General features: G+C 47.4%; 1 protein-coding gene across 1 annotated transcript in view; it reads left to right on the top strand.

The window, feature by feature from the left end:
- Positions 1 to 1,319: 1,319 nt before the first annotated feature.
- Positions 1,320 to 21,987, top strand: part of LOC310670146 (von Willebrand factor A domain-containing protein 7-like) — a 29,181-nt gene continuing 8,513 nt past the window's right edge. Inside the window, exons 1-14 of the mRNA XM_083424901.1 lie at positions 1,320 to 1,904; positions 3,570 to 3,692; positions 5,162 to 5,341; positions 6,744 to 6,819; positions 7,458 to 7,549; positions 9,135 to 9,299; positions 10,578 to 10,787; positions 11,919 to 12,057; positions 13,507 to 13,643; positions 14,402 to 14,680; positions 17,226 to 17,441; positions 19,545 to 19,717; positions 20,746 to 20,860; positions 21,743 to 21,947. Coding sequence (XP_083281027.1) covers positions 1,652 to 1,904; positions 3,570 to 3,692; positions 5,162 to 5,341; positions 6,744 to 6,819; positions 7,458 to 7,549; positions 9,135 to 9,299; positions 10,578 to 10,787; positions 11,919 to 12,057; positions 13,507 to 13,643; positions 14,402 to 14,680; positions 17,226 to 17,441; positions 19,545 to 19,717; positions 20,746 to 20,860; positions 21,743 to 21,947 — 2,363 coding nt within the window. The 5' untranslated portion in view covers positions 1,320 to 1,651. The remainder of the gene's footprint in view (positions 1,905 to 3,569; positions 3,693 to 5,161; positions 5,342 to 6,743; positions 6,820 to 7,457; positions 7,550 to 9,134; positions 9,300 to 10,577; positions 10,788 to 11,918; positions 12,058 to 13,506; positions 13,644 to 14,401; positions 14,681 to 17,225; positions 17,442 to 19,544; positions 19,718 to 20,745; positions 20,861 to 21,742; positions 21,948 to 21,987) is intronic.

The raw sequence follows: 21,987 nt of genomic DNA, 5'->3' as shown, positions 1-21,987 counted from the left end.
AGGCCTAGTGAGTACAGTAACTCTTTTCAGTAGTTCTTGCCCCTGGGAGGCAGTTGTGGAGACTAAAGGTCGTCCCCACCACCTTCCTACAGCTGCCTAAGCCTCCTCCTTCCCTCCCAGGTCCTTCCCAAGCAATCAGAGACTCTGCTGCCTCAACTGCCATTGCTCCACCCTCTTCATGCCTCCACTTCCTTCAAAATGTGCACTTATGCCCGTCCACACCTCTGCTTGCCCTGTGCCTAGAAATCAGGGGTCCAAGCAGTTTTCCACTTGACCCATCCCTTTCCAAAGGGAAACCTGCCCCTGAAGGCAAACTCGAAGAAACCGTTCATCTGAAGAAAACCTAAACTGCTTTTGCTCCGATTGAGTGCTAAAGAGCAATTTCCTCCAGGGGAAAGCAGTGGAACATGGGGGAATACAGAGAATAATAATAATTTATAATAATAGTTTATTTCTTATACCGTGCCCATCTAGCCAGGCTTCCCGAATATTCATGAATTTCCTGAAAGGACCTACGATACATTGGCTCCCGATACGTTTCCAAGCACAGTTCAAAGTGTTGGTGCTGACCTTTAAAGCCCTAAATGGCCTCGGTCCTGTATACCTGAAGGAGCGTCTCCACCCCCATAGTTCTGCCCGGACACTGAGGTCCAGTTCTGAGGGCCTTCTGGCAGTTCACTCACTGCAAGAAGTGAAGTTACAGGGAGCCAGGCAGAGGGCCTTCTTGGTAGTGGTGCCTGTCCTGTGGAAGGCCCTCCCACCAGATGTCAAGGAAATAAACAACTATCGGACTGTTAGAAGACATCTGAAAGCAGCCCTGTTTAGGGACGTTTTTAATGTTTGATGTTTTATCGTGTTTTTAATATTCTGTTGGGAGCCTTCCAGAGCTGCTGGGGAAACCCAGCCAGATTGGCGTGGTATACGGTAAATAATAAATTTGTTGTTGTTACAGTGGACGCTCGGGTTGCGAACGTGATCTGTGCAGGATGCACATTCGCCACCCGCAGCATTCGCACCCCGCAGTGGTGCGTCTACGGGTTGCGATTTGGCGCTTCTGCACATGTGCAAAGCGCAATTTAGTGCTTCTGCGCATGCGTGACCACCGAAACCGGAAGTAACCCATTCCAGTCATAGCTGTTAACTTTTCCCTTTTCTGGCAAGGAATCCTATTCAGAATCAGGGAATTTCCCTTTAAAACGTTGACAGCTATGCTTCCGGTACTTTCGGGTTTCAGCAGGTCTGTAACCCGAAAAAAAGGCAACCTGAAGCCTCTGTAACCTGAGATATGACTGTATTATTATTAGGACTTTTTAAAAAACAACAACAACACATATTTGCAAAGTGATGTGGAAAGGCAGAGATCTGAACTCAAGACAGGGGGGAAAGGAAAAACTGAGAGATACCAAAACCATCAGGTTCACCCATCGCTATCTGTAAAGTATCCCCCTTTTAACTGGGAGGTTGTGGTGCTTTGTGGCCAAGCCATAATGTTTTGGGAGAGAGGTTTTTCCTGGAATCCTTTGCCTGGCTGCTGTACGCGTAGGAGGAAATGGATTGAACAGGTGAGGGATTTCCCCTCTTCAGGCTCAAGTTATTTAACTGGCAGAGCAGAGGAAGGCACAGGATCTCTTTCCTGCCGCTGCTGCAAAGCATGTTGATTCCCGTGGGTGTCACTGTGCTCCTCTGCCTGGGCACCGTGAGTGGATTCCTCCCCAACCACGAATCCGGGGGCATCGATTCGACAGTCTACACAGATGCAGACATCACAGAAGAAGGGGTCCTGCGGGCTGTTGCCCATTACATGGAGAAGAACCCACTGACCGGAAGATCTCCCATGGCCCCTGGAGAGCTGGAAAACATGAAATCGCTGACAGCGACCAAACTGTTCAGGGCCTTTTTCAAAGGTAGGCTTGGAAAACAGGAGTGTGAAGACTGGATCTCACAGCTCTGCACAGCCTATTCCTTTTCTATATCTCCACTGCCTCTTTTCTTTTTTATAATATTTTTTATTCATTTTAACATATAGATTATAAAATGTACCACAAACCTTACCACTTATACAATCTTTTTAGACTTCCATCAGCACCTCTGATGATCCACCGTTTTAACCGCTTCTTAGGCATTTCTTCACTTTATATTGCCTTTACGTCTCTTAACAAATCATCCTCCCCCTTATCCATTTTTACAATACTTCTAATAATACTCCTCACAAAACTTCTAGCAACCCTACAAAGGTCGTCTGTTCTTCACAATTACTTTTCAAATAGTCCGTAAATTTACTCCAGTCTTCCGTGAATTTCTGGTCTCGACGGTTTCGAATCCTTCCTGTTAGTTTATCTAATTCTGCATAGCCCATTAACTTCATCCTCCATTCTTCAATCGTCAGTCACTCTTCTTGCCTCTTTTCACTTGTTGTCCCCCCCCCCCCAGCTCCTTACCACCCACGTGAAATTAGGCTGAGGTTCACGAGCAGCCTGGAGGGGACACAGCTTGCCCACCCCAACTTTTGCATAAGTCGGTGCTGGGGCTGTTTTTAAAAAAGCACTTCCATTTTTATGTACGGATTTCAGGGTTCGAAAACCAGTCATGCCATCTGTCCCCGTTTTCGTTTTTTTTATATATAATTGTTTATTAAATTTTCCATTTTGCAATCTAAAATACTCGTTTTACATCCTTAAGATATCAGTGGCTTCCCTTCTTCTCTTCCCATGGTTCGTTTTGCATATCATAAATCCCTGCATGTTTTACAAAAACTACACCATTCAGTATTCCGTTATTGCATCCGTCAAAACTTGTTTACACTGTTGAATTTATCTTCATGCTGCCAGCGTTTTCCGCTGTGTACACAACTATTTCCCATATATTCAATAAACGTTTTCCAATATTCTTTAAACGTATGTCCTTCTTGTTCTCTTATTCTATATGTTAAATCTGAGAGTTGTGCATATTCCGTCAACTTAAGAAGCCATTCTTCTTCAATTGGGACCTCGCTCGTTTTCCATTTTTGGGCTAACAAAACACGGGCTGCAGTTGTAGCATAAAAAGGGTAAAGGGACCCCTGATCATTAGTTCCAGTTGTGGCCGACTCTGGGGTTGCGGTGCTCATCTTGCTTTATTGGCCGAGGGAGCCGGCGTACAGCTTCCGGGTCGTGTGGCCAGCATGACTAAGCCACTTCTGGCGAACCAGAGCAGCGCACAGAAACGCCATTTACCTTCCCGCCGGAGCGGTACCTATTTATCTACTTGCAGTTTGACGTGCTTTCGAACTGCTAGGTTGGCAAGAGCTGGGACCGAGCAATGGGAGCTCACCCCGTCGTGGGGATTCGAACCGCCGACCTTCTGATCAGCAAGTCCTAGGCTCTGTGGTCTAACCCACAGTGCCACCTGCGCCCCTGCAGTAGTAGCATGTTGTTGTTTAGTCATTTAGTCGTGTCCGACTCTTTGTGACCCCATGGACCAGAGCACGCCAGGCACTTCTGTCTTCCACTGCCTCCTGCATACATACAGTAGTAGCATACATACGGGTAAATAAGCTTTTTTGACACCTGTCCCCTTTTTTCCTCGCACAGCTGACGTCTCTCCCAATCGATTAGTCAAAGCCATACAGGAACTCATCTCTGCAAATAATCAAGTGGAGGTCAACTACGCTGAAAACAGTAACTACTTCTTCCACTGTGAAAAGATTGCCCCAAGTAAGTGCCTTGGGGGAGAGGGGGGTGGAGCTGCGTTTGGGGTGATGTGGGGAATTGTTGTTGCTTTTAGAGAAACACTGAACTACTTGCTAGCACAGGTGAAAGGTTTTTAATTAGCCACGTTATCTACAACAGTCCATATCTTGAGAGCTCATGCTTACTTTATCTGTATATTTTCTTCTTCTTCTTCTTCTTCTTCTTCTTCTTCTTCTTCTTCTTCTTCTTCTTCTTCTTCTTCTTCTTCTTCTTCTTCTTCTTCTTCCCCGCCCATCTGCCAGGTTTCATCAGCTACTCTGGGTGGCTTACAGCATCAAGCATTAAAAACTTCCCTATACAGTGGTACCTTGGGTTACAGACACTTCAGGTTACAGACGCTTCAGGTTACAGACTCCGCTAACCCAGAAATATTACCTCAGGTTAAGAACTTTACCTCAGGATGAGAACAGAAATCGCAGGGCGGCAGTGGGAGGCCCCATTAGCTAAAGTGGTGCTTCAGGTTAAGAACAGTTTCAGGTTAAAAGCGGCCCTCCGGAACGAATTAAGTTCTTAACCCGAGGTACCACTGTACAGGGCTGCCTTCAGATGCCATCTAAAAGTTGTGTAGTTCTTTATCTCCTTGACATCTGACGGGAGGGCGTTCCACGGGAGGGTGCCTCTACTGCGAAGGCCCACTCAGTGTCTGCGCTGAGTGATGGAGGTGGAGACGCTTCTTCAGGTTTACCAGGCCACTACTTACAGAAGATTTGGTTTGCCTAACTCGGGTTAGGAAGCTTCTGGCCCTCCAGATGTTGCTGGATATTATCATCTCCAGTAACAGTAACAGCAACAACAAGAATTTTATCATTTATACCCTGCCCATCTGGCTGGGTTCCCCCAACCACTCTGGGAGGCTTGTAACGCATAAAAACATAGGTAAAAAGGTAAAGGACCCCTGGACACTTAAATCCAGTCAAATGCAACTATGGGGTTGTGGCGCTCATCTCATTTTCAGGCCAAGGGAGCCAGCATTTGTCCACAGACAGCTTTCTGGGTCCTGTGGCCAGCATGACTAAAGTGCTTCTGGCACAATGGAACACCATGACAGAAGCCAGAGTGCATGGAAACACCGTTTACCTTCCTGCCACAGTGGTACCTATTTATCTACTTGCACTGGTGTGCTTTTGAACTGCTAGGTTGGCAGGAGCTGGGACAGAGCAACGGGAGCTCACCCCGTCACGGGGATTCGAACCGCCGACCTTCTCATCAGCAAGACCAAGAGGCTCAGTGGTTTAGACCACAGCGCCATGGGAGCTGGAATCTAAACATACCTGGAGAATCCCTGGAAAAATTAATTCCAGGGAAGACTACATGGCTTTCAGTTAGGCTTGAGACTTGACATTTCTCCAGTTTAGAAGTTAAGGGTTCAGAGGAGGAGGAATTCAGAGGAGGAACAGGGATATAAAAAGTTCTCCTGTGTTATCTATTCCCAGGTATAACACAGATGCGAAACCTGAGGGACTCCATGCTAAGTAGCTTAAAGGAACCCGTGAGTTCATCGGATTTGGAATCGGCTCGACAAAGCGCTGGACGAGCTCTGCACATCCTTCAACAATTCTACAGTAACACCAACTGGCCTGAGCTGGGTAAAGGTGGAACTTACGATCACCTCTGTAAGTCAAAATGGATCTGCAAAACTCTCTCTTGTTTTCAAAGTTAAATATAAGAAGTACAGCAGTACCTTGGAAGCCGTTCCGGAAGTCGACTTCCAAAACGTTCGACTTCCAAAACGTTCGACTTCCAAAACGTTCGACTTCCAAAACGTTTGGAAACCAAAGTGCGGCTTCCGATTGGCTGCAGGAAACTCCTGCAGCCAATCGGAAGCTGCAGAAGCCAAGTCAGGCATTTGGCTTCCAACAAAGCGTTCAAAAACCGGAACACTCCCTTCCGGGTTTCGATCGTTCGGGAGCCGAAATGTACGAATACCAAGGCATTTGACAACCAAGGTACGACAGTATTACTTCAAATAAATATAGAAGCATGCCATGGTTCATCCATTGCATTCCAGGTCCCCAAACAATGTTATCCATAATCAGTATAAGAAATCCAATATCAACTCATTTGAAAGGTTTCATTGCATCCTAATATAAATATCTCCAATTGCATATTTTTTATTATATAGATCATTTGTTTAAAAACAAAGAATTTATTGCAATTATGGTAGAATTCCTCTTTTTTTGCATTCTTTCATGACTTTATTTGTCCCTGACTGGATGAGCTTGATCATATGCAAAACTAGGCAAATACATTCAAGAGAGTCAGTGGGGATCTGCAAGACTGATCCAAAGCACCTTTTGCATTTTTTTTTATCTACCTGGTTTTTAAAACGGACATCCCTTCTTTCCACTCATGCTCTCAGATCACCATCCAGAATCATCATAAACCTGCTTGAGCTGCCGATTGTCAGGTTTACATGGAATTCAACTGAGTCTAAAGCTGTGTACCCGCCATATATTTAAATCACATTCCCCCTCTCCAAAGAATCCTGAGAACTGTAATTTACTCACCACAGAGCTACAACTCCCAGCACCCTTGGCAAACTACAGTTCCCAATATTCTTTTTTGGGGAGACACACACATGTGCTTTGAATGTATGGTATGTAAAGGTAAAGGGACCCCTGACCATTAGGTCCAGTCGTGACCGACTCTGGGGTTGCGGCGCTCATCTCGCTTTATTGGCCGAGGGAGCCGGCGTACAGCTTCCAGATCATGTGGCCAGCATGACTAAGCCGCTTCTGGCGAACCAAAGCAGCGCACAGAAACGCCGTTTACCTTCCTGCCGGAGCAGTACCTACTTATCTACTTGCACTTTGATGTGCTTTCGAACTGCTAGGTTGGCAGGAGCTGGGACCGAGCAACGGGAGCTCACCCTATCACGGGGATTCAAACCGCCTACCTTCTGATCGGCAAGCCCTAGGCTCTGTGGTTTAACCCACAGCGCCACCCACATCCCCGTATGGTATGTACACAGACTAAAATAGGATATTTTTTTCTCCCATTATGTTTGCCCTACAGTAAACCCTGCCAGTCCTGCTTTCCCTGTTGCTCCTGCTTCTAAGGAAACCTGTCGTGACTGCAGCAAAGATGCAAGGTAAGAATCCCTGGGCACCCATGGGTGATGGTTGAGAGGGAGAAACGGCTGCTTGTTCTATTGTGGCCGTGCAGGCAGAAAACAACAGAGGAGTGCCACTGATTTGTGTTGCTCCGTAGCACCTCAGAGTGCCCCTCGCGCATAAGATAAAATTGTGTAGAATCATAGAATCATAGAGTTGGAAGAGACCACAAGGGCCATCGAGTCCAACCCCCTGCCAAGCAGGAAACACCATCAGAGCACTCCTGACATATGGCTGTCAAGCCTCTGCTTAAAGACCTCCAAAGAAGGAGACTCCACCACACTCCTTGGCAGCAAATTCCACTGTTGAACAGCTCTTACTGTCAGGAAGTTCTTCCTAATGTTTAGGTGGAATCTTCTTTCTTGTAGTTTGGATCCATTGCTCCGTGTCCGCTTCTCTGGAGCAGCAGAAAACAACCTTTCTCCCTCCTCTATGTGGCATCCTTTTATATATTTGAACATGGCTATCATATCACCCCTTAACCTCCTCTTCTCCAGGCTAAACATGCCCAGCTCCCTTAGCCATTCCTCAGCCGTGTAAGTGGGGAGCACCCTTCAAATGGTAAATGTATTTCTAAGCAGTGCATTTACCAACTTCCACGTTCTCTGTTTAACAGCAACCAGTTTGTGTGCAATGGAAACATCCTAGTGAACGACCTGCTCACAAGCGGGTACAAGTTGTCAGCATCATGCAGGCGTAAACCAAAAGGTAAGACCAGCAATTGTCGCTGGGATTTCCTGTCAATTGTTGGGCATTTTCGTTTTCTTTTCATGCCATTGAAAAATGCGTAGAGGATAGGTGGACACGAGAAAGGCAACTTCTGAGTTCATTGCATGTTTGCACCTACCTCCTACATGCCATGCTGACTAAGAGACAAGGACTTCTTGGTGGTGACTCCCTGGCTAAAGGAGTTTGCTTGCCGCCCAGTCAGCATGGCCAGTGGTCAAGGCTTGTGTCCAGCAACAACTTCTGGAGAGCCACGGATTCCCCACCACTGATGTGAAGACTAAAATGTCCACCTCGTTCCCATAACTGAAGCTGATGACCCTCACAACTGTGTTTCCCTAACTAAAAATAATAATAACAATAATAATAATTTATTATTTATACCCCACCCATCTGGCGCTGGGTTTCCCCAGCCACTCTGCACGGCTTCCAACAAGACACTAAAATACAATAACGTATTAAACATTAAAAGCTTCCCTAAACAGGGCTGCCTTCAGATGTCTTCTAAAAGTCTGGTAGTTGTTGTTCTCTTTGACATCTGGTGGGAGGGTGTTCCACAGGGCGGGTGCCACTACAGAGAAGGCCCTCTGCCTGGTTCCCTGTAACTTGGCTTCTCGCAGTGAGGGAACCGCCAGAAGGCCCTTGGTGCTGGACCTCAGTGTCCGGGCAGAACGATGGAGGTGGAGACGCTCCTTCAGGTATACCAGACTGAGGCCGTTTAGGGCTTTAAAAGTCAGCACCAACGCTTTGAATTGTGCTCGGAAACGTACTGGGAGCCAGTGTAGGTCTTTCAAGACCAGTGTTATATGGTCTCAGCAGCCACTCCCAGTCACCAGTCTGGCTGCCGCATTCTGGATTAGTTGTAGTTTCCGGGTCACCTTCGAAGGTAGCCCCACATAGAGCGCATTGCAGTAGTCCAAGCGGGAGATAACCAGAGCATGCACCACTCTGCGGGCAGGTAGGGTCTCAGCCTGCGTACCAGATGGAGCTGGTAGACAGCTGCCCTGGACACAGAATTGACCTGCGTCTCCATGGACAGCTGTGAGTCCAGAATGACTCCCAGGCCACGCACCTGGTCCTTCAGGGGCACAGTTACCCCATTCAGGACCAGGGAGTCCTCCACACCCGCCCGCCTCCTGTCCCCCAAAAGAGGTACTTCTGTCTTGTCAGGATTCAACCTCAATCTGTTAATTTAAATGATCCAGCCTAGCAATTCTTCTTCTTTTTCTTCTTCTTCTTCTTCTTCTTCTTCTTCTTCTTCTTCTTCTTCTTCTTCTTCTCTTCCTCCTCCTCCTCCTCCTCCTCGTTTACATTTATATATCACCTTTATTTTCCAAGGATCTCAAGATAGTGTACATGGTTTTCCTCCTGCCCATTTCATTCTCACAGCAACCCTGTGTGGTAGACTAGGCTGGGAGCCAGTGGCTGGTCCAAGGTCACCCAGTGAGCTTCATGACTGAGTAAGGATCCGAACCCTGCTCTCCCAGGTCCCAGTCCAACGCTCTAACCATTATGCTGCACTGGCTCTTATGCCTCCTCCATTCTCTTTCCTATATTCTCTCTGTAGGCAAATGTGGACATGGCGGAAGAAATGACCCGGCCGAAATGTTCCCTACCACGGGTGGGATCAACAAGGAGACAACTGACCCCCGCCTCTCCCCGCACTATCAGCTGCATCAACAAGCAGCTGAACTGGCCATACAAGCCACAAGGGACTTCTTTGTAGGAGATGGTATGGTTCATGGACCTTTCAGCACAGGGATAAATAATACCTTTTTCTTCTTCCAGGCCTTTTATGACCTTGATATAGTGTTATGTACTGAGTTGAATAGGATCCAAACTGCAGCAGTCTGATTGGTCCTAGAACAATAGGATCCAAAAGGCAGCAGTCTGATTGGTCCTAGAACAATAGGATTCAGAATGCAGCAGTCTGATTGGTCCTAGAACAATGCAGCAGTATGATTGGTTGGCAGGAACCACCCAATCATGCTCCAGATAGAAGTGAATCCACAACCTGATTGGCTTACAGTAGAATTCCGGAATTAGCCAATCATGTGCAGCCCATTGTGTAAATAATGTATATAAAGCAGATACTTTGAGGGGACTTTCATTCATTCCTCCTCACCACTATGAGCTGAATAAAGAGCATGAAATCACTTTGCGACTCTGAGTATATTTCAAGTTGCAACCCTTGTGGTGGTTTTAGCTCTTGTGATTTGTTTTGACTGTGGCTGTCACTAAATTATGGGACTCCCTTCCCACAGAGGTGCATCACACACCTTCATCATATGGTGTTTGTTGTGCGCTGAAGGCACACCTGTGACACATGATATAGACATGGATCATCAGACACCACCTTGTTCCTGTAATTGTTTTAAACTGTTCCTTTGCGTAGCGTTTTAAACTGTTGTGACTTGCCCTGAGACCTTATGGTGAAGGGTGGGAAATAGATAAACAAACAAATAGGCCCATGGGCCGATTCCTCACCCTGGACCTATCGCTTTTGTTATTTTGCCCATAAAGGCCATGTCACCATCCACTGTGCCAGTCTGAGACAAGGTATTGTCCAATGAAAATAGGGAGGTCCTAAGGAAAAGTGCAAGGGACGCGGGTGGCGCTGTGGGTTAAACCACAGAGCCTAGGACTTGCCGATCAGAAGGTCGGTGGTTCAAATCACCGCAACGGGGTGAGCTCACGTTGCTCGGTCCCTGCTCCTGCCAACCTGGCAGTTTGAAAGCACATCAAGTGCAAGTAGATAAATAGGTACCATTCCGGCAGGAAGGTAATCGACGTTTCCGTGTGCTGCTCTGGTTTCGCCAGAAGCAGCTTAGTCATGCTGGCCACATGACCAGGAAGCTGTAGGCCGGCTCCCTCGGCCAATAAAGCGAGATGAGTGCCTCAACCCAGAGTCGGTCACGACTGGACCTAATGGTCAGGGGTCCCTTTACCTTTTTATGAAAAGTGTATAGGCATAACCTGTTTTTCCTCCATTGGTTGTTGTTTTTTCCAGGATACGGCCTGCTGGACCAGGTGGGCAGTGATACCTTTAAGAGGTTTTTCAACTTGGACGGCTATTCACTCACCTTTGTCATAGACACCACTGGCAGCATGTCGGAGGATATCCACCACGTCAAAACCACCTGCATCAACATCCTCCGGGAAGTTTCCAGCTCCCCGGATAAACCCTTTAACTACATCCTTGTGCCTTTCGGTGATCCAGGTGAGAGGCCAAAAAGGTAGATGCTTCCCACGCTAAGTCTGCTTAGTCTGGAATTGCCTGCCTTCTTTCGCTCTGCATTTTTCCAGAGAATCCAAATAACGTTGTTGCTCACCTGTTTTTTTTCTCAGTGACTTCAAATGATATTTTGGTTAAATTAATATACAGGCAACTCCCCCATTTGTGTGGGGGTTACGTTCTGGATCATCATGCACGTCGGTGCAGCGTAAGCCCCCCCACCCCATTCTGCCCCCTCCCTGCCTCATTCCAGGACCATAAATGGTCACGCATGCCTTGGTTGAACACAAAATGGTCATTCCCATAATTCCGTTCCACTTGGTATGTAAAATAACTGTAACATCGCATAGGAATAATTAAAAATGACTGCCAAGTACTTGCAGTTATATAATATGTATTTATATTGTTTGTTTGGTTGTTGTTGTTGTTGTTATTGTTGTTATGTAGCATTACCTGACATTTTCAGAAGGTAACATTAGAATTCTTTGGTTTCCCCAAAGCATTTTATGTCCTTCTTCATTAGACGTACCGTATTTTTCGCTCGATAGGACGCACCTTGTTTTAGAGGGGGAGAACAAGAAAAAAAAAATTCTCCCCCTCTCTGCTCAGCGCCCCTTCAGCGAAGCGGCAGGAGAAATGGAGCCCCTGAAGGGGCGCTGCGCAGCTCTCCCTCTCTGCTGAAGCCAGGAGAGTCTTGCTCTCCTGGCTTCAGCAAAAGGAACCCAAAGTCTCCAGAGCGCAGCGGGAGCGCTCCCTCTGCGCTTCGGAGGCTTCGTGTTGCTATCGCTGAAGCCAAGGAGCCCGCATTCGCTCCATAGGACGCACACACATTTCCCCTTAATTTTTGGAGGAGAAAAGGTGCGTCCTATAGTGCGAAAAATACGGTAAATTGACCAAGCTAAACATTGACTAATCACAAAAATAATATCAGGTTTGAATTCTTCTCACACACCCACCCCCAAAAAACCCTTATTTTAAGACCCCTCGCTGAAGAAATTTGCCGAAAGTAAGTTTCACCCCCCAAAATGACATACCCTACGTGACCCAGCTTAAGGTATGTCCTCCTGCCAGCTCTCCGTTGCAGATACTCAGTCCCTCTCTTATCTATCCCTGCAGATGTTGGCCCAGTCCAAGTGACTCAGGATGTGGAAGAGCTTAAGACCTTGATCTCTAAGATCAGACCTACGGGTGGCGGTGACTGCCCAGAGTTGTCTTTGAGTGGCCTGAAGTTGGCGCTGGAACACAGCTTGGCAAGGTAATAGACCTGGCCTTTCCCGCCTTATTCCTAACATAAATATTCCCGTTACCTTCATTCTTCCAGTCCTAGTACCTTTGCTTGAGTACCTGGAAGCCTACTGCTCTCTTAAGTCACTCCACTGATTCTCCCTTGCTACCTGGAACTTCTTCCCAGGTCAGCTCCTTGTGGTCACCTCTGTTCTTTCAACAACAACAAAACCCCACCGGTTCAGCCTTCAAAACTCCAGTCCTCCCCCACCTGCAGCCAACAACAATGGCGCCCTAGTATGTATTGAGTGGCCGTGTTCCAACGATCATATCTCCGTTAAATAAGCTGGGGTCAGAAGGAGCCTCATGAACATGAGCACAACCCCTTTATGTGAACCAGAAAATGTTAATTTCCCACTAACCTCTAGAACATAGGAAGAGGTCTACTGGATCAGACCAGAGGCCAATCTAGTCCAGTATCTCACTACCTCTTTGTTGTAGAGAATTCCATGGTTTACTTTGCACAGCATGAAGATGTCCTTCATGCCCCAACGTTCAGCTTTGTTTGATGGCCTCTTGTTCTGGTATCAGGGTAGGACCCCTCCGATGGGTAGAAAAACCGCTCTCTCTATTTGCTTTGGTACATGCCTGGAGAGAGCCAGTGTGGTGTAGTGGTTAAGAGCGGTAGTCTCGTAATCTGGGGAATCAGGTTCGCTTCCCCGCTCCTCCACATGCAGCTGCTGGGTGACCTTGGGCCAGTCACACTTCTCTGAAGTCTCTCAGCCCCACTCACCTCACAGAGTGTTTGTTGTGGGGGAGGAAAGGAAAGGAGAATGTTAGCCGCTTTGAGACTCCTGAAGGGGAGTGAAAGGCGGGATATCAAATCCAAAACTCTTCTTCACTCTTCTTATACTGAGTCAGACCACTGGGAAACCCAGCCTGATAGGTGGGGTATAAATAAAAAAACATTATTATAATATTATTATTATGGTCCATCTAGCTCTGTATTGTCTACAGGCAATAGCAGCTCGGCCTAGCAATGCCAGGGAGAGGTGCCACAATGAGAGTCAATGTGGTGTAGTGGTTAAGAGCGGTGGACTCGTAATCTGGTGAACCAGGTTCGCTTCCCCGCTCCTCCACATGCAGCTGCTGGGTGACCTTGGGCTACTCACACTTCTCTGAAGTCTCTCAGCCCCACTCACCTCACAGAGTGTTTGTTGTGGGGGAGGAAGGGAAAGGAGAATGTGAGCCGCTTTGAGACTCCTTCAGGTAGTGATAAAGCAGGGTATCAAATCTTCTTCTTCTTCTTCCTCTTCTTCTTCTTCTTCTTCTTCTTCTTCTTCTTCTTCTTCTTCTTCTTTTACACCTACTTTGAACTAGGGTTTGATATCCTGAGTTGTTCAGAAGCCATTAACCACCGGTTTGGTCAAAATGGGAAACTCTAGTTAGCTTCCTGATTTGTTCTCTTCCTTGCACAAAGGTCCAAGATCTACACCTTTACTGATGCTGGAGCCAAAGATGAGCACCTGAAAGAGGAAATCCAGGTCCTACTTGATTCATCCGGGTCTGAAGTGAATTATGCTCTCACAGGGTATTGCTCTAGCCGGAAACGCAGAAGTATGTATAGCTCTTGGAAAGCAATGAGAAAGAGGGCGTTTTCATTGGTGGGAGAGCGTTCCACAAACAGAAGGGTGGGATCCTTGAGAAATCAGCAGGTCCTCCTCCCGTCTTATGCCAATATAATTCTTCTCTGGTGATCATTCGTAGCCGAGTAAGATTGTCTTCCATAAACACAGTTTTAACAATGAGTCCATAAGTGACTGTGGAGGCCAATTCTGGATCCACACGTCATTCCACAGTGGGGACATTGGTTTCTGGGTGGGAGTTGATCACAGTGAGGGTTTGCCAAACGTGCCTTCCTCTTAGCAAGTTTCCCCTTTTGTCCTAAGTTTGAGCGTCTTCAAAGCCCATGACACCTTTGGTAAAGACTGTTCTCCAATTGGAGCGCTCACAGGCCAGTGTTTCCCAGTTGTTGGTGTTTATACTACATTTTTTAAGCCTCGAGAGAATCTTTAAACCTCTTTTGCTGACGACCAGCATTACGCTTTCCATTTTTAAGTTCGGAATAGAGTAGTTGCTTTGGAAGACGATAATCAGGCATCCGCACAACAGGACCAGTCCAGCGAAGTTGATGTTGAAGAATCATTGCTTCTACACTGGTGATCTTTGCTTCTTCCATTACACTGGCATTAGACAGGCGAACCTTATAAGCAACTGCTGCCAAAACACCCACTGTGGTTTGCCTTTCCTCCTGTGAACACAGAAGAGGAGGAGGCCAGGTTTTGAGACAAAAAAACCATCCTTTCTCTCCACAGGTGCTGCCGAAGAGGCTTCTGGGAGAAGTTATGCTAACATCTATGAAGAACTAGCTGCTTATTCCGGAGGCTTCTATGTGAAGACCACCAAAGGTGAACTCGGCCAGATCTTGGGCATCATGGAGCTGTCTCTGAATGCTGCCCCTGTCAAAGTGGTCCATAAGCAATTGGATGGATCTCTGCTCTCTTTCCCTGTGGATGAGACCCTCACAGAAATCACTGTCTCCGTCAAGAGCTTACACTCTTTGGATTTCACCATTACTGTGAGGCAACCTTCAGGTACAGATTGTTCACAGAATGAAGCAGAGAGCTTTCCTTTTAAAAGTATGGTGGGGGAAATGAAAATTGTGGAGACTCTTGTGTGGTTTGCCAACTCATCCTCCACACAAATAAGGGTGAACACCTTTCGGCCTGAGGGCTGTGTTTCCTTTTGGGCTACCGTGTTGGGTTGAAATAAACGACAGACGAGTGACAAGTGTCATATGGGAGGCATCTCTCGAGCATGTCTCGGAGAGTCCCTTTTATTGAATATTACAGCATTGCCACATATGTGCTTGTTGCTGATTGGCTAACACAAATCATATGCAAGAGTTGCATATAGGCATTAATCATCAATAGATTAAAGGTTGGGAAAGGGAACACAGAATTGGACAGGTATGAAAACCTCCTTATTAAACTATTACTAGTGATTGATATAGCAAAACTTAAAAGGGCATAACTATCGCTTTCATAGATGTGGTCAACCATGCATTAAGAACAGGTCAGGGTGCGATGTTTCATGAACTCAATGTGAACTGAACATTCTAGGGTGGGTGAGGAAGGAATGCTTCAGCTCAGAGCGGTTTGCCACACTCATGTGCAGAAGCAAAACCTCCCAGCACTACCGTCCAGGGACCCCACGTCAGCGACAGGCAAAGCGAGAGGAGAGCGTTGGCAGTAAATGTTACCTTTGTGCAGTTAAGAGAGCTTCTACACACATTCACAGGCCTACCTCTCTATCAACCGTCCAGGGAAATGAGGAGCATGATCAGAGTTCAAGAACATTTAAGCAAGGGTGGGGTTTCTCAAGGAAGGCATATCCTCTCTAACAGATCTCTGATGAAAATAGGGACATCTTATTTCATAATAATAATTTTTATTATTTATAAATCCATCTGACTGGATTTACCCCAGCCACTCTGGGCAGCCTCCAAAATATATAAAAACATAACAAAACATTAATCATTAAAAAAAAAAAACTTCCTTATACAGGGATTATTATTATTATTCATTATTTATTTATTTATACATACCCCAGCCACTCGGGGCGGCTCCCAACGGAATACCAATAACAATAATAAAAAAGCAGTAAAACATAAAACATTTAAAACTTCCCTAAACAGGGCTGCCTTCAGATGTCTGCTGAAAGTCAGATAGTTGCTTATTTCCTTGACATCTGATGGGAGGGCATTCCACAGGGCAGGCGCCACTACCGAGAAGGCCCTCTGCCTGGTTGCCTTCAGATGCCTTCTAAAGGTTGTATACTTACTTATCTCCTTGGCTCGGGGATTCACACAGCTCCATACCCTCCAACATTTCTCCGATGGAAATAGGGACGTCCTAAGGAAAAGTGGCACATTCTGGGATCGAATCAGAAACCTTCTGTAAATCTGGGACTCTCCCTGGAAAATAGTGACACTTGGAGGGTCTGGAAAGGTGTGGAGCAGAGTCTGTAGGGAGGGGTGGCTGGGGAGGGGTGGGGAGTCTGGGAACATGGGTGGGGAGAGATGTGGCCACTGAACCTGAGGTTTCCTACCCATGCCTTGAAAGCCTGCTGCCAGGTAGCTACACGCAGGCTAGGGGCTGGTGGTAGTCCCACCAGACAGCAGCTGCCCAAGCCCCCAGCGACAACCTGTGATGCTTAACAACTTTTAGCCCTGGATGTCGTCGAAAGGGAATACCTAGGTGCACAAATTGGTATTTGAACCTGGGTGCCTCCAGTGCAAGTTTGACACTCTAGCCACTCTAGCCACTGAATCATACTGGGATCTTTAAATCAAACTAGCTCTTTGGATTTAAGGGAAACCTGAAAAATGTTTTTTTTTTATTATCATTTTGTTAAAAAAAGAAAGAAAGGAGAGAGAGGAGGAGAACATAACACTGTATTTATTTTTTAAGCAACTCACGTTTGTTTGCTGCAGGGTTTTCTTTATTATTAATTAATTAATTAATTTTTATTATTTTATTATTAATTAATTAATATTTTCCCAATTTCATGGGGGGGGGACACCCCCAAAGCGTTATACAACAAACGCTTTGAGGATAACAACCAGCTATGTTGCACATTCACCAGGCCCCAGTGTGGTGTAGTGGTTAAGAGCGGTAGACTCGTAATCTGGTGAACCGGGTTCACGTCTCCGCTCCTCCACATGCAGCTGCTGGGTGACCTTGGGCCAGTCACGCTTCTCTGAAGTCTCTCAGCCTCACTCACCTCACAGAGTGTTTGTTGTGGGGGAGGAAGGGAAAGGAGAATGTTAGCTGCTTTGAGACTCCTGAAGGGGAGTGAAAGGCGGGATATCAAATCCAAAACTCTTCTTCTTCTTCTTCTTCATGGAGAATGTACACACCTCCCGGTCAAATATACAGAGTCTTCAACAGGACTTGGAGAATTTGCATTTATTGAGGCTGTGAAGCAGGGGCAGTGAAGAGTGTGGCCAGAAGAGAGGTGATTTACTAGAGAGAGGGGCAGACAGGGAGGACTGCATTTGTCCACCGGGCCTGACATTCCCTACCCCTGCTCTGCCCCTCCTGCAACCTTGTCTGTCTTGATGTCATCCTATGGCAGGTGTCTCGCCATCCACTCACACAGTGATCAACACAGCCAGCCACAAGATAGTGAAGGTGTCCCCCATCCCTGAGCGGGGCTTGTGGACTGTGACTGTGTCTCTCAGCGGCTCCTATGAGGTGGAAATCGGAGGCAAGAGCTTGCTAGATATATCCTACCAGATTATGCAGAAGCAGAACAAGTATGTGCTTCCGGTCCAGGGAAAACCTGTGAAAGGTACGTTTTGGGGGATTTGAAGCAGCCATAAAGAGGGCAGGATTATCTGATGTTGTGGTTTAAGGCTTAAAAAGGGTAAAGGGACCCCTGACCATTAGGTCCAGTCGTGACCGACTCTGGGGTTGCGGCACTCATCTCGCTTTACTGGCCGAGGGAGCCAGCACACAGCTTCCGGGTCATGTGGCCAGCATGACTAAGCCGCTTCTGACGAACCAGAGCAGCGCACAGAAACGCCGTTTATCTTCCCGCCGGAGCGGTACCTATTTATCTACTTGCACTTCGACGTGCTTTCGAACTGCTAGGTTGGCAGGAGCAGGGACCGGGCAACGGGAGCTTACCCCGTCGCGGGGATTCGAACCGCCGACCTTCTGATCGGCAAGTCCTAGGCTCTGTGGTTTAACCCATTGGCTCCCTCGGCCAATAAAGCAAGAGGAGCGCCGCAACCCCTAATGGTCAGGGGTCCCTTTACCTTTACCGGTAAGTATGTTACTGCTCGATATTGAGGGGGCCCAGCCCCCACCTTAAGAACTTCGGGGGGCGCAGTTGGCATGCCTGTTAAGGGCACTCCCACCCCTGTCATTTGCAGCATGTTTGCCAAGTCCCATGTCCTCATTTTTGGGTGTTCAACCGTATTACATTGAGCTGTAGTTTAACTTGCTCATCCCCTCTCCCCCAGTTATGCAGTCATTCCCTGTTTGCAGGCACAAAGGGATGGGGATGGGGGCAGGTTGGTGTCTCCTTTTGCCATGGTGTTCTTCTTGGAGGTGCTATCTCCCTCCCCCCCCCAAAAAAAAATATTATTCATTTTATAACACAAATAAACAATACAAACAGAAAAACAATACAAACGAATTCTTGTCTTATCCTTATTTTTTTCGAAACATTATTAGGTGAGCTTCCCCAAGTCCCCCCTATCTGATTTTCATTTTACCTCGTCTTTAGCAGTTTCATATATCATAATTTTTTTCCCAAAAAATATTTATTATTTTCAGTAGATAAACATAGTAAAAAAAGGAAAAAATAACAATAATGAAGGCAAACAAAAAATAAAAGAAAAAGAGAAAAAAGATTCCGTATTTTTCGCACTATAGGAGGCACTTTTCCCCCTCCAAAAATGAAGGGGAAATGTGTGTGCGTCCTATGGGGCGAATGCAGGCTTTCGCTGAAGCCTGGACAGCGAGAGGGGTTGGTGCACACCGACGCCTCTCGCTCTCCAGGCTTCAGGAGAGCCCCACCGCCAGCCCCACAAGCTTGGGGGACAGTGGGGAGGCGGAACGCCACCATCCCGCTGTCCCCCGACCTGGTTTGGAGGCTGGCGGTGGGGAGAAGCGTGCTTCTCCCTGCCAACAGCCCCTCAAGCTCGGGGGACAGCGGGGAGGCGCAGCTCTCCACCCAGGCTTAGCTTCGCGCAGCTCTCCGCAAGCCGTGGGAGCCCGGCACTGGGCTCGGGCTTCCCCCGCCCCAGCCCCGCGCCTAGGGGGGAAATAATTTTTTTCCCCCTTTATTTCCCCCCCAAAAAATTAGGTGTGTCCTGTGGGCCAGTGCGTCCTATAGGGCGAAAAATACGGTACATTCAACATATTATCACTTAATTAATTAAAATTAAGTACCATCCATCTTCATAAACATAGTATTTGACTTCCTCGAATGTCTTCCATCAGAATTTCTTAGTGGTTATATGTAGCACTTTCCAATATCACTGTTTCAAAAGACCGTATCACAGTCCAATCATATATCATAATTTTTAACCATTTTTATCACACTTAGTTTTACCATAAAAATCTTCGCATTTTATCACTGACAAATAATACTATTTTAAAATACACTGTCTTCTACTTCTAACCCTACAGCCTATGTCCACTTCCAAAGCTATTGTAAGATTTAAATATTAACATATTTTTTCAAATATTCTTTAAACTTCTTCCAATCTTCTTCCACCATCTCTTCTCTCTTCTCTCGGAGTCTCCCAGCCAGTTTGGCAAGTTCCATATAGTCCAACTATCTCCTAGTGGTCCTTGGTCTAGATGAGCTCAATGGAGATACTGAAGTGATAGGTGGGGATTTCCAAGGATGTTCTTCTGAGCTCCTGCATCTTTGTTCCAGGCTCCAACTATACTGTCTCACTGAGGCTCGTGGGTGGGGCTAAAGATGCCCGGGTCCAGCGCCTGGTCCCTATTTCTGGATTGGGGAACCCCCTAGACTCCATCACTTTGAACCAGACCTCTGATGCCCTTGGCAATGTCCTGGCTATTGCCCCTGTTTTCTTGCACACTCCGGTAAGTACCCTTTCCTCATGTCATTTGCTAAAGAATGGTACCAGTTGCAGGGCCGGCTCTACCATTGGGCCAGGCCAGAACCTCAGGCACAGAACCAAATGCAGCCTTCCAGGAATCCCACTATGTTACTACCAAGACCTTCCCGGACTAACCCAGAGACGGATGTCAGGACACGGGTGGCGCTGTGGGTCTAAACCACTGAGCCTCTTGAGCTTGCTGATCAGAAGGTCGGAGGTTCGAATCCCTGCGATGGGGTGAGCTCCTGTTGCTCTGTCCCAGCTCCTGCCAACCTAGCAGTTCGAAAGCACACCAGTGCAAGTAGATAAATAGGTACCGCTGTGGCGGGAAGGTAAACGGTGTTTCCGTGCGTTCTGGTTTCCGTCATGGTGTCTCATTGTGCCAGAAGCAGTTTAGTCATGCTGGCCACATGGCCCGGAAAGCTGTCTGTGGATGAGCGCAGCAACCTCATAGTCACCTTTGACTGGACTTAACCATTCAGGGGCCCTATAAACACACACACACACACATATATATGATAAAAAGGTAAAGGGACCCCTGACCATTAGGTCCAGTCGCAAACGACTCTGGGGTTGCAACGCTCATCTTGCTTTACTGGCCGAGGGAGCCGGCGTACAGCTTCCGGGTCATGTGGCCAGCATGACTAAGCCGCTTCTGGCAAACCAGAGCAGTGCACGGAAACGCCGTTTAGCTTCCCGCCAGAGCGGTACCTATTTATCTACTTGCACTTTGATGTGCTATCAAACTGCTAGGTTGGCAGGAGCTGGGACCGAGCAATGGGAGCTTCCCTGTTGTGGGGATTCGAACCGCCAACCTTCTGATCGGCAAGCCCAAGAGGCTCTGCGGTATAGACCAAAGCGCTACCCGCGTCTAATATATATGATACTACTAGGAAAATAAATGGTCAGGTATGAGATGAGCTGTAGTCCAATGATACTTGGAGGGGCACAGGGTCCCCTGCCCTGTTTTAAAAGACCTTTTACAGTAATTCTCTCTCCTCTACCTTCTAGACCACGCTGCTGAGTGTGGAAGGCCTGTCTCCAGAGAATCTGCCCTTTTCGCGAGTCAGCAGCTACCCCATCAGCACAGAGTCCGTGCAGATTCTACCTGTGCCAGACCAAAACAGTGAGTGTGGTATTCAAAGGCAGACTGCCTCCAGCAATGGAGGCAAAGCATTAGCTCTCATGACCAGTGAGATGATGAGGATGGTGGTGGTGATGATGATAATAATAATGGTAATAATTTATTATTTGTACCCCACCCATCTGGCTGGGTTTCCCCAGCCACTCTGGGCGGCTTCCAACAAAGATTAAAAATACATTAAAATGTCACACATTAAAAACTTGCCTGAACAGGGCTGCCTTCAGATGTCTTCTAAATGTTAGGTAGTTGTTTATCTCTTTGACATCTGGTGGGAGGGTGTTCCACAGGGCGGGTGCCACTACCGAGAAGGCCCTCTGCCTGGTTCCCTGCGACCTCACTTCTCGCAGGGAGGGAACTGCCAGAAGGCCCTCAGAGCTGGACCTCAGCGTCTGCGCAGAAGTCCACCCAGCCACTCTGGGCGGCCCCCAACAGAATATTAAAAACACGATAAAACTTCAAACATTAAAAACTTCCCTGAACAGGGCTGCCTTCAGATGTCTTCTAAAAATCTGGTGGTTGTTTATTTCCTTGACATCTGGAGGGAGGGCGTTCCACAGGGAGGGCGCCACTACCGAGAAGGCCCTCTGCCTGGTTCCCTGCAACCTCACTTCTCACAATGAGGGAACCGCCAGATGGCCCTCAGAGGTGGACCTCAGTATCCAGGATGAACGATGGGGGTGGAGATGCTCCTTCAGCATGCTGAGAGTTGCTAGGTGCCCCCTATTCCCCCCTCACATAGCTACAGAATGTTTTGACAACCAATGCTTCCTCCTGGGCTGAACAATGGGGTTGGAGACGCTCCTTCAAGTATACTGGGCCGAGGCCCAGCTGCCAGTACCTACCCATGTTCTCCTATCTATCCAGGCACAATGGCACCTGGCGAAAGCCTGGAGGTCTCTGTCATGGTGGTGAACAAAGGGACAGCTGCCGACTTCTCCTTTAAAGTCTGGGACGACTTTGGTTTCCTGGAGAGCTTTACACCGACGGAAAGTTTCCTAAATTCGGGAGAGAGCGTCGTCCTCAGGGCAACCTTCACGGCGCCTTTGAAGAACAGCAGCTTTACTTCCAGGTAGGACAGCGTTGCTGTAACGGTCTGGAACAGGAGTGGC

This window comes from Podarcis tiliguerta (assembly GCF_965153285.1).
Source record: "Podarcis tiliguerta genome assembly, chromosome: 2".
In the NCBI taxonomy this organism is placed as follows: Eukaryota; Metazoa; Chordata; class Lepidosauria; order Squamata; family Lacertidae; genus Podarcis; species Podarcis tiliguerta.
This window is presented reverse-complemented; position numbering and strand designations above follow the sequence as displayed.